Genomic DNA, 12697 nt, shown 5'->3' with positions numbered 1-12697 from the left:
CAGAGCGGTTTTGTGTGTGTGTGTGTGTGTGTGTGTCTGTACCATTTGAATGTAACTGCTGTAATAAGTTTTGACACTTGCATTTGTAGTCTCTGAGTAAATGATAAATCATTTCCTAGTTTACTGAGTGTGGTGATCCGGGAATCAGAATTTAAAGGTGAACTGAATTTGAAAAGTATGATTGCATCGGTTTCTTTAATGCCTTTATTTAATATATGTTTTCACAAACAAAGAGCTCATCTGAATATATTGGCATTTCAGTTTTCAGAACTGTGAGCAGTTCACTGCATTAACTGGGTTCAGATTCTAAAATAAGGTTATGGATATAAGCGATGCTAGTATAGAGTCTAACATTACCAGTGAACCATTGACTAGACTTTATCTATGCCATTGACATAACACATTTAAAAACAGGTAACTCTCAAAGTTTTAAACTTCTGGTTTAAAGCCACACAATTCCAATTTATATCCAAGCGAATATACAAAAACATGTATTTTCCCATGAAAATACATACAAATAAAAATACAAATAATGGCCAAGCTGTTCGTCCCTATTAGTTATACAGCACAGTTTAACAAGAGGTGAGTTTCTCACAAAAAAAGACAACATGAAGGCTACATTCATGTGATTGTGCTTTGCTTGAACAAAATACACAGAAAGTTATGAAATTTAAAGGGGAAATTTTAAGAGGGGAAAAAAGATCAATGCATTATTTGGTCATTTCAAGCTATGGCTTAAGAGCAAACTCGAGTACATTGTGGGCATCCTCAGCCAGGTCGTTCAGACAGCGGCAGAGCAAGCAGTAAATTGTAGCAAAGGATAATGCACCAGCTGCTAAAGATCCCAAACCTGGGATCAAACTGAGATACTCCTTTGCAACTGTTTGCATCCCAGTGGCAGCCACACGAGTCAGCAATTTGATGATTTCATCTTCGTCAATCTTGTCTAAAAGAGGTGATTTCAGCTTTGACTTTAGCTCTGCCAAGGATTTCCCTGATTTGCTTGCAAGCCTCTGCAGGGATTGGTCATCAAGACCAAATGCCTTGTAATATTTTCTGAGCTCCCTTATTAAGATTGTCATATCTGCATAAACAGAGATGCCTGGGATGGGCACAACAGACGCTCCAGCAGAGAGCAGAGACATTTTCCATATGCTGGCCTTTAATGTCTCTTTCTTTTTCTCATGAATCTCCAGTGATATGTTCGGTAGGGCCAGCAGAAGTAGGTCTTTTTTAAGCTGAGGAAGGTTCATCTCAATGGTCTGGTGGAGAAGACTGAAGTCATAAGAGTCCACCTTACGTGATGAGATCAAGAAGACCTGAGCAGAGTCCAGACCAGCTTTCTTTAGCTCTAGAAAGACAGAGAGGAACATGTACAAAATGATAAATTCCGTGCTTGCTGTATTCATCAGCCTGTTTTGTATAATAATTAGTAATGAATACTTAATTCTCACAAAACACGGTATGATAATACATTGAGTTAATCACGGAAATCTCTAGGAAAACCAACCTTCCCTGCAGTTACTGCGGATATCTTCCTGTGTCTTGTTGCTATCAGAGACACCATCTTCAATCGCATTCCTAACGTCTTGATCAATTTTTGTACGAATGAAGTAAAAATTTTTATTCTCTTTCTTTATCTCTTTGGCCAGCTTAACATGATTCTCCTTAAAGCGTTCTGAAGCAATGATGATAAAGAAATCATAGCGCTCAAAGTTAACTTGTTGAAGGTATGTCTCAGCCTTAAAGGCTGGTGTTCCGATCCCAGGCAGATCCCATAATTTGGCTTTCTCGTGTTTGGGATATGGATAAGGTGTTGGCTTCATGGTGGTCTCAGTAACTCCTGTGGGGGCTGCACCTTCATCTGTGCTCCGTAAGCCTCTAAAGGCATTGACGAAGGTGGATTTACCAGAGCCTGTCTCTCCTGTGATGGCAATGTCCAGCTCCACATTGTCTAGTTCATTAAAGTAACTGTGAATCTTGGCCAATGCAGAATCCATGCCATCAGAGGCTAATGCCTTTCCAATTTCTTGAATTTCTTGATGTCCTAGAGTTTCAGCCATCTTTAAAAAACAACAGAAATAAATTTGACGAATTTACACATGATGGAGATATGCAAAGAACAGTACCGCAGTTAGCATGTATATTATCACCAAGTAAAGGCATTTAATGGTTCAATATTCCGGTAGAAATTATGACAAGCTGAATCTTCCTTCATTTACAATTTACAAATTGGTATTTAGCAGTCGCTTTTAACCAAATCGACTTACAATAAGTGCATCAGTCAGATCCCATTTCCCCATAAACAGAGATCACAATAAGGCTGTACATTAATTACCCTCCGTATTATGCTCCTGGAATTCCGTGACAGTAAACGATAAACACAAGACTTGCGATATAGGAACAAGGTTAGTAGGGTTTTTATTTTCATTTTTTTTGACATAGGAAGGGAGGTTAGGCAGTGGGGGACAGGTTGGTTTTGAAGAGGTGGGTTTTCAGTTTCCTGCGGAAGATGGCAAGAGATTCTGCAGTCCTGACTGAGTGAGGGAGGTCATTCCACCACCAAGGAGCAATGGCAGAGAAGAGGCGTGGTCAAGAAGAACAGCTGCTGGGTTCCCGAAGTGAGGGGACCGTCAGCTGACCAGAGGTGGTAGAGCGGAGAGCTCTAGCAGGGATATAAGGAGTTAACAGAGACTGAAGGTAGGATGGGGCGGAGCCTCTTATGGCCTGGTAGGCCAGCACCAGTGTCTTGAACTAGATGCGGGCTGCTACCGGAAGCCAGAGAACTCAGACCACATACATAGACTACTGACCCTGTCATGTCACATCCCCACACTGCCCCTACTACAGGTGTACAGAGATGTCAGTCTCTGTATCTGTATCTGTTCAACGAGCAAAATTATCTTTTTTTTTTTTTTAATTTTGTTTATTGGGTTTTTGATTATAATAACAACAAAAGTCATACACATGCAACTAGTTCACCAAGACAACACGTCTGTACATTAACCAAACCCCACCTACCCATGCCACATCACCATACACTTTGGCTTTAACATATTAAACACACTAACGCATATAAGACACACTCACATTCACGCATATACACATTCATATGGTTCTCCTTCCTGTTTTCCCCCCACCTGGTTCCCACTTCTGTTCTGACCTTTAATTATAAGGCTTCATATATATCACACCATATTCAACTGAACTGTTCCCTTTTATTTCTGTGCTCAGACATTATCTTTTCTATAGCTAAATAATATTTCATCTTTCCCTGTCAGTCCTGCATGGATGGGGTCTGTGCATCTTTCCAATGCTTTAAAATAAGTTTTTTATACACCAGGGAGGAGTACAAGACCTGCCACTCAATAGGGTATCTCAGATTGTCCATCCTTTGCACAAAGCAATGCAGGGGTGTTAAATTAATCTCGGTTTTACAAATATTAGTCATCCACTTCTGAATTTCAAGCCAAACTTTTTTTTTACTTTTTCACATTTCCAGACAGCATGTATGAAGATGTCTTCATGAGAACCACCTTTTATATACAAAATGGATGAGGAAGGGTCAAATTCACGTATTGTAACATATATATATATATATATATATATATATATATATATATATATATATATATATATATATACACACACACACACATACAGTACATACATATATACGCGTGTGTGTGTGTGTGTGTGTGTGTGTGTGTGTGTATATATATATATATATATATATATATATATATATATATATATATATATATATATATATATGTGAGGTGCAGATTTTCATTAATGGTGATTTTATTGGATAGATTCAGATATTTTACCATTTAATATTTGTGTCTGTGATGTTAAGCTCTTTATTCCAGTTATCATATATTTTCTGCAAACAGCAATTATCCACATGTGCTCCTATTAGATAATTATATACCTTACCTATCAATTTCTTTTTTCTGCAGTATTCATAAATAATTTCTCTATAGATGCTGATTCCCCATCATAGTTTAGCTCAAAATTCTGCCATGACCAGCTTTTCAATTGTAAATATCTCAATATGTCATTATCACTTAAGCTAAATTTTCTTAAGCTGTTCAAAGGACAAAATAATATTATCGGACACAATATTCAAAATGTTACTAATTCCGCTTTTGATCCATGTGTTCCAGTTAATGTTGAATTTTGGATAGTGACAGATGGTACAAGGTATTCTTGGGCGCACTAAGGTGAACCCCTAAGATGTTTTTGGATCAGATTTACCCTATCAATTAGATAGAGAGATTAGATTAGATTTATGGGTAAGTCTGCCCATTTATCTAGGCATACTTACCTTAAGTTCATTAAGTAAAGAAACATAATTATCTTTATTTAGTTTTGTTTTGACGGAACTCTGTAGCAGCCAAGGTATTTAATCCGTTCTTTTTGCTATTTAAACCTCTTAAAACTCTCTAGAATGTTGGGTGAGTCTCTAGTAATTGGCATAAGTCCAGTTTTCCCCACATTATCGTTTCCCCACAGATAGTTTAGAAACTTCATCTATGATATCCAATAGCTTCAAGATTGACTTTTCAATATTACTTAAATATAACATTAGATCATCTGTATATAAACTTAACTTATAAAACTCTTTTCCTACACACATGCCACTTATCTCTAACAAAGCTGGCAACAAAATTATCTGCCTCTGTGGAATTTGGATAGTAGACCAGAGACGGACATGGTTTATACCGGAAGTCGCACTAAATTGGGCAAATGTTGTATTTTGTACCCAAAGTCCTATCTTGCAAACAGAATGGGCATTTTTATCTTGTGGACATCCACAATGCTATGAATCAATTTGAAGAAACATAATGGCTGATGTGCACACATGTGGTGGGGTGTTTTTCCCCAATAATAACAAGAAACTTTGTGTAGAAGAAATATCTGTTTCCATCTCATTATTTGTGCTTTCCTGAATAATGTATTTGAATTTTTGTACATCCCCTGCCCCTACACTGCCCTACCGTTCATGTGCTTATTGCATCTTGCAGATGTGTAGCATTAATTTCTGAGGATGTGCACAACGGTTTCTTTTATAGACAAAGGAGGAACACTTAACAAATACCATATAATGCCACTAATCACTCAAATACAACAAATCTATCTCTGTTTGTTCCTCCCTCTCTGCTGGTCCATTCGTCTTTTTAAAAGCTTCTCCCACAGCCTACAGGAAAATCGACGGAATCCCACGTGGCTTTGTCAGGATGAAAAATGAGGCTTTCCGGGCGTGGCTAGCTTGGGGGATTCCGGAATTGGTTGAGATTGGTTGAGTACCGGCAGGCCAAAAGGGCTGCAGCGATGGCTGTCATGGAAGCAAAACTTCGGCTATGGGAGGAGTTCGGGGAGGCCACGGAGAAGGACTTTTGGTTAGCCTCAAAGAGGTTCTGGCAAACTGTCAGGTGGGGTAGGCAGGGCTTCATCCAAGCTGTTCTCAGCAGGGATGGGGAGGTTCTGACCTCAACTAAGGATATTGTCAGACAGTAGAAGGAATACTTGGAGGAGCTCCTAAACCCAACTGACACGCCCTTCACGGAAGATGCAGAGCTGGAGGATTCGGGGGGATCGACACCCATCTCCCTGGCAGAGGGCACTGAGGCAGTTAGAAAACTCCACATTGGCAAGGAGCCAGGAGTTCACCCTGAAATGCAGAAGGCTCTGGATGTTGTTGGACTGTCATGGCTGACATGTCTCTTCAGTGTTGTGTGGGGGTCGGGGACAGTGCCTGTGGAGTGGCAGACGGGGGTGCAGGGTGTCCAGTAAGGTGACCTCAGGATTGCGTCACTGCTCTTTGCAGATGATGTGGTCCTGTGGGCCTCATCAAGCTGTGACCTCCAGTACATATTGGGGCAGTTTGCAGCCAAGGGTGAAGATGTTGGTATGAGGATCAGTACCTCCACGTCCGAGGCCATGGTTCTATGCCGGAAAAAGGTGGTTTGCCCCTTCTGAGTTTGGAGTGGGTTACTGCCTCAAGCGGAGGAGTTCAAGTATCTCGGGGTCTTGTTCATGAGTGAGGGTAAAATGGAATGGGAGATCGACAGGCAGATCGGCAGTCATGCGATCGTTGTACCAGACCGTCGTGGTGAAGAGGGAGTTGAGCCAGAAGGCAGGCTCTCAATTTACCAGTCGATCTTTGTTCCAACCCTCACCTATGGTGAAATAAGTTTTCTCCGCAAGGGGGATTGGCACACCCTTAGGGACAGAGCGAGGAGCTCAGACATCAAGAGCTCAGAGTAGAGCCGCTGCTCTTTCAAATTGAAAGGAGTCAGCTGAGGTGGTTGATGATGATGATGATGCATGTGTATATTTGCACTTTATCTACTGTTGTAATGCATATGGTATTTGTAGGAACGCTGTAGTGTGGGGCAAGCAGTGACCCGAGGTGATGTAATGTAGGCCTCTGTTAAACTGATGTAGTGGAACTGTTTTAATGTGTTTTCAATTTTACTAATACCATTTGTTTTTTAGTTTATAATGTGATTCCTGAATGTACATAGCCTGACAACTGTCAGCAAAGCTTGTGATCTGCTGGGTAAACAACCTCATGGAGCTAGCGCAACGCTGTCTGTGACATATCCGAGTGCGATTATTTCCCCCTTCCCCCTACCCCCACTAGTCTCTTTTCACATTACACTTTGTGGTTGTGAACCCTGGTCCGTTTGGGTCATCAACACATAAGGAACATGCAAGTTTTATTTACCAAAGTCTCTATGCAACTACGTAAAAGGGGGTAAAATGCAAAGCCACACTATATTTGTTTTCTTATTCATCTTTCTGTTAATATGGAGTCAGCACCAAAACAACCATGGTCCGCATTTCACTGTGCCATTTGCGTCTCGAGTGTCTTAGAGTGATGCTCAGAACAATTCGAAAATTACAGCGTTTTTGTTTATATTCTCCATTTGACATATCAGATTTTCATCCACTCAAATTTCTAACAAACAGGAGATTTCCTCCACTGACCATGGCAGACAATTCCTACCTATGATTGTCTGACCGCTAAACACATTACACAAATTACAAATCACATGTCATCAGTCGTGATTACTTCCTGGATTTGGATCGGATAGCTTTCACACCAAATGCGAATTGCACTGGAGTTCAGGTGAACCATGCCGCAGACTCCCATTTTCTGGAGGACTCGGGTATTGTCCTTTGGTGCGCACCGAGTTTTAAAAACAGCGTTCACACAAACAAAATGAACTGTACAAATGGCTCAAGTGGATTCAGGTCTAAAGGCACTAAAAGCTCTAGTGAGAAAGCACCCTGGGAATCACTGGTTCTTTGCAAAAGCTGCAGAGCTTTTAATAGGAATATTTGCTCTTGTTTTTAAGTATTGATTGTTGACTGCTGTTTGTTTGATTGATCCACTCGTTTTGTTGTTGTTGTTGTTTTTAATTGCAGTTTTTAATTGCAGTTTTTAATTGCTTATTTTCCCACTAAAAATGAATGGGAAAAGCTTTAGATCTCTACAATGAGGGTTTGCACACAGCGGCACTATATAGTTTGATTCAATGGTCTTTTGCTCTGTGAAGCAACTGACATATTTAGACTTGCAGCACAATCCAGTTATGAAATCTCATTCAAAAACTGATGCTGTGGCACAATTTATTTGAGTTAACCTACCCACATACTGACCTACTGACAAGGAATATCATGATATACAATGGTCCTGAGGCCATCTTCGGGTGTGGCAGATGAGGAATAGGCGAGTTGTGAGAGAGTGTGGGGAAAATTTGTCACTGTCTTTCTAACCGACTTTGAGATTGAAAATTCAGTTTCTGTTTCAGTCACCCAGCCTATTCTCGTTTTGATTTCCATTTGCCCAGCAGCTAGTTTTTAACAAGTACATTTTAAAAATAGGCTCCAGAGAGACAGGAGTTCCACAGCTTTTAAATAGCTTGAGAACACAGCTTCTCTTTGTTTTTTGTTGTTATTGTTTTTCTGTCCCTATACATAACACAGATGGACATACTTATGGTTGAACCTATATCTCTCTGGTACAATTAAATGGTTTAATGCATACTGTTCTGGTGCAATTCTCAAACTAGTTTTATTGTCATAAATCCATTAATTAATTTATATACAACTCAGAGCAACTTGCCTCGCGGTAACCCCTCTGCTTTAGAAGTCATGACGGGTAAAAGAAAGTCCGTTCTTGTCAATGACAAGCGTAGACTCATTGAAGCTTAAGACAGACTGCCAAAAAAGTGCCAATGAGATGCAGCAGTGAAACTTGGTGTCCCTCAGAATATTTTACGAATAAGTTTGATTTCAAACTCTGCTACCAGTCCTTCACTGACAGCCTACAGTTTATTTTCAATTCTGTTAATAAGGGAGAAATGCACTGAAACCTTGGCCCAGCCGTGGCTTAGCCTGTATTTGCACTATTGACGTTACAGTATTTTGTAAACCGCACAATACTTTTACGTTTTAGGCTATAGCCTAATTATGATTTGAACTACAATAAGCTATATTTCATATGCAGTACTGTACTGTATAATAGTATATTTGAATTATACACAGTTCAGTTCAGTCATTTGTACAGTGCTGTAATTTGAAAAGCATTTGAAACAGCTGTAGGGTGACTATATTTTAAAAGTCAGTAAAATTCAGTAAATAAAGTGACGCTATCCGTTTCATTTCTTTATATTCAAGTAATAAATATGCAAATGTCAGTTAGATGGTAATCTGAATGAGGAATAAAATTGGCTGTCATGATCGTCTGCTTATAGTGATCAATTTCACCTGGACAGACATGACCACTATAAGCATTTTCCACTGTAGTTGGAGAATTTGAAAAAAGAGACATCTGCAATTTAGACGTCTAAAGGTTTTTTTTTTTTTTGTATTAAGCAGGTTATATACAGTTAAGCCCAAAATTATTCATACTTATGCCAAATTTGGATTTATGGTGAATTTATATGTGACCAATAGGTTTCATCTGGCTGGAAATAGCATAAACAAGTGACAAAAGACAGTAAGACATTGTGTCAGAGATGTTAATGATACATTTTAACTATTTCTATGTCTTTTTACATTTTTACTAACAATGCCATGTCCAAAATCATTCATACCCTTTGTAAAAGATGAGTCATTAAGGCAAAATTCATACCTCTTTGTTCTTGTTTGTTCAGATGTCTCTGGAGTGTGTTGTCTGGTCTGAGATTTGAATATGCTTTGTGATGACACTTTAGTTTCCTTATATGACATGTTATCATGTGACCAGCCACAATGCTCACAAGCATTATGTAGCAGCATACCATTAACCAATCACTTTGTGTAATTTAACACTGTGATGTACACATCGAATTAGGTAAAGAAAAGCAGAAGAACAGACTGAGGGCCTATATAATGTGAATGTGCCCTTAGTTGCATTTTGTCTTTTGTTTTCTGAGAAAAAGAATTCTAGTTTAAAGCACTTAAAGCAGGGTACATTATCATATAAATATGTACATAAAGGTATGTATGCGTGTGTATATGTATGTGTGTATGTATATATATGTGCATACACTTACATACATACATATATAAAACACACACTTACATACATACATATATAAAATTAGGGACTAAACAGGAAATATACAAATATAAAGCTGAATATATGACTGTAACTCTGAGGAGAAACATGTGTGTGTGTGTGTGTGTGTGTGTGTGTGTGTGTGTGTGTGTGTGAATGAACTTTGCGAGACAGACCTTGTTGTATTCTCCAGCTCATGTGTTTTCATCTGCCTTTTGTGTGAATAAACTCTTGTGCTGCACACTTGCGTCCTGCTGCAGTTTCGGTTTTGTGACAATATATATATATATATATATATATATATATATATACATATATATATATATATAATGTATTAACTGTGGATGTTTGTTATTAACTGCCATCTGTCACCTTACTCAAACTAATTACTGTCTAAACATTAATGTTCTGTGCTGTGTGTGTCATATAATTCTGTGGCTGATATCACAAGTGTCATTAAAAGGTGACAGTTGAAAATAACAGAAAAAAGGAAGTAGCACAGAAAATGAAAGCAGTGCAATCGGTGACTGAGAAACATGCAAAACTGTTTTAACCACACAGTCACCCAACGGTCACGCGGAGAGACCCATGAAGGCTTGTGGTGAAGGACAAGTTATGATACTTCTGGGCTTGCAGGTACATTCCTGCACGTACTCAAACCTCACATTCTCGCATAACTTCCTCTGTGTTATTTTTTCACTGTTCAACCTAAAATGACACTTAGTATTGCAGCTTAAGACTAGATTAAGCAGAATACACATTCAGGCAATATTAATGCTGAAGTATTTTCCAAATTTTTGCCCCCTTTTGTCCCAGAGGGACAACATCACTTAAGACAATATTTCTTCTTACAAAAGGTTAATATATAGTCAGTTTTCCACACTGAATAAAAACTACACTTCAAAGCAAGGGCCTTAAATAACACTTGTGTGCTGGTGTCAGCAGGTGCTGTTAGCTGCTCACTTGGGAAAAAACAAAAGAAAAAGTAGCCTGGCCCGACGTTTTTTTTCTTAGTTCCTAGGAGGAAGACATTTCTAATTGGCAAAAATGAATTCTCTACAAAATACATAAATATGGTAATTTACACATTAATATGAAGTTCATTCAAGATTTCCTTTATTGTCATTTATCATGCACTTACTTACAATCAAGAATGAAATACTGTTCCTCCTGTACCATCAGTGTACTTAAATTTAAAAGAGAATTTAAAGGAGAATTAAAACAATATATATCTATGTACAATACAATACACACTTGGTGCCCCCCCCCCCCCAAAAACCCACAGTGTTATAGTACTGTCAATCTGATAATGCCTAGTGCCATTGGATCAGAGGGGCTTGCAGGTACATCGCTGCCTTATTCACTGCTAATCACTGCCTGTAAATTTGATAATGCTCCACGCAACTGGATCAGAGTGCTGTCAATAGATGCTTGATTTGCGATGCAGAATCACAATACCTCATTTTTCAAACAGGAAAGACATTACTTGACCATACACCACGTCTCTGTTCAAGATCTGTACAAACTCAATTATACATTTTTAAATACAGTAGTAGGCTTTAACCAATACATCCATTCCAATGGCAACACCTTAGATCTCATTCTAGATTGCGGCCTAACTATCTGGACTATCATGTGTTTGTATCTCCCTACTACGCTGCCCTGTCTGGCCATTTTCTTGTTACCTTCCAGGTCACGCTCCCCTCTTCCAGTCTCTACCGTGGTTCGTAGCTGCCACTGCATTAATTGTTCCACCACTGCCGCAGTTGCTAACCTGCTTCCTGCGGCCCCCACCTATTTCAATGATCAGCAAGGGTCTTTGAACGATCTGACGGACAGTATAAACTGTACCCTCCATAATGCATAACGATAAAAAAATAGGCATTAATATATAACACCCTGGTTTAATAACGATACATGTGTGCTGAAGCAAGGGTGTAGAAGATTAGAACGAGACTGCCGCACCACTAAACTGGAGGTCTTCAGCCTCACCTGGCATCATAGCCTGATAGTTTATAAACGTGCCCTCTCCATGGCCAAATCCACCTACTACTCAAAAATCATTAATCTCAACAAAAACAACCTGAGATTCCTATTTGATACAGTATGAAAATTGACCCAGAAGCCTGTCTCCTTAGACGCTCTCTCCAAATTGGTGCACTCCGCTAAACCAGACTCTTCCCTGCTTGATCCCCTACCTCCTAAACTTTTCTTGGTCCTTGGCTGTATAATCCTCAAGCTTTTAAGTATGTCGATTAAATAATTATAGGCCAATCTCTATTCTCAACTCAACTCTACTCAACTCATTGCTCATATGTCCTCAAACAGCCTGTTTGAAGTGTTTCAGTCAGGCTTCAGGTATTTTCATTCCACTGAAACTGCACTAACTAGAGAGACTAACGATCTCTGACTAGCCATGGATGCTGGTGATACCTGACTGATACCAATACTTGGTATTGAGGCTTAAGACTTGATTAGGCAGAGTATATGTTAAGGCAGTGTTAATGCTTAAATATTTTACACAGCCCTCTCCTATTCTCTATTTACTTGCTCCCTATGGGAAATATTATTCGTAGCTATAACATTAGCCTCCACTTTTGTGCTGACAATACTCAGATCTACTTACCAATCATGCACAATGACCGCTCTAAATTGGCTAACCTTGAGGCGTGTCTCTGTGCTATTAAAAGTTGTATGTACACAAACTTCCTGATGTTTAATGCAGACAAGACGGAAATGCTGCTCATTGGTCCCCCTGTGCATAAGCATCTTTTCAATAATCTTACATTAAATTTTGACAACTGCATTCTCTCACAAAATTCCACAGCTAAAAACCTTGGTGTGATTTTTGACTCTAGTTTCTCACTTGTCGCCCATATCATGAACACAACCAAAACGGCCTTTTATCATTTCCGCAATATCGCCAAAATTAGGCCCCTACAATGTATCACTCATGCAGAAACCATTGTTCATGCATTTGTCACATCTCGCCTTGACTACTGCTATGTTCTGTTCTCTGGTCTGCCCGCCTCTACTACCAGACGTCTTCAGCTCATCCAGAATGCTGCTGCCAGAATCTTGAAGTTTGACCATATCACTCCCGTCCTAGCCTCCCTTCACTAGCTCCCGATTCACATG

General features: G+C 39.3%; 1 protein-coding gene across 1 annotated transcript; it reads right to left on the bottom strand.

Annotated features, from left to right (window-relative positions):
* Positions 1–728: 728 nt before the first annotated feature.
* LOC115805954 (interferon-inducible GTPase 5-like) lies at positions 729–2063 on the bottom strand. The gene is made up of 2 exons (XM_030766668.1): positions 1511–2063; positions 729–1351 (listed from the first exon to the last, which is right to left on the bottom strand). The coding sequence occupies exons 1-2, from the start codon at positions 2061–2063 to the stop codon at positions 729–731; spliced, it is 1176 nt and encodes a 391-aa protein (XP_030622528.1).
* Positions 2064–12697: the final 10634 nt, after the last annotated feature.

Source organism: Chanos chanos, chromosome 1, assembly GCF_902362185.1.
Source record: "Chanos chanos chromosome 1, fChaCha1.1, whole genome shotgun sequence".
Taxonomy (NCBI): Eukaryota; Metazoa; Chordata; class Actinopteri; order Gonorynchiformes; family Chanidae; genus Chanos; species Chanos chanos.
This window is presented reverse-complemented; position numbering and strand designations above follow the sequence as displayed.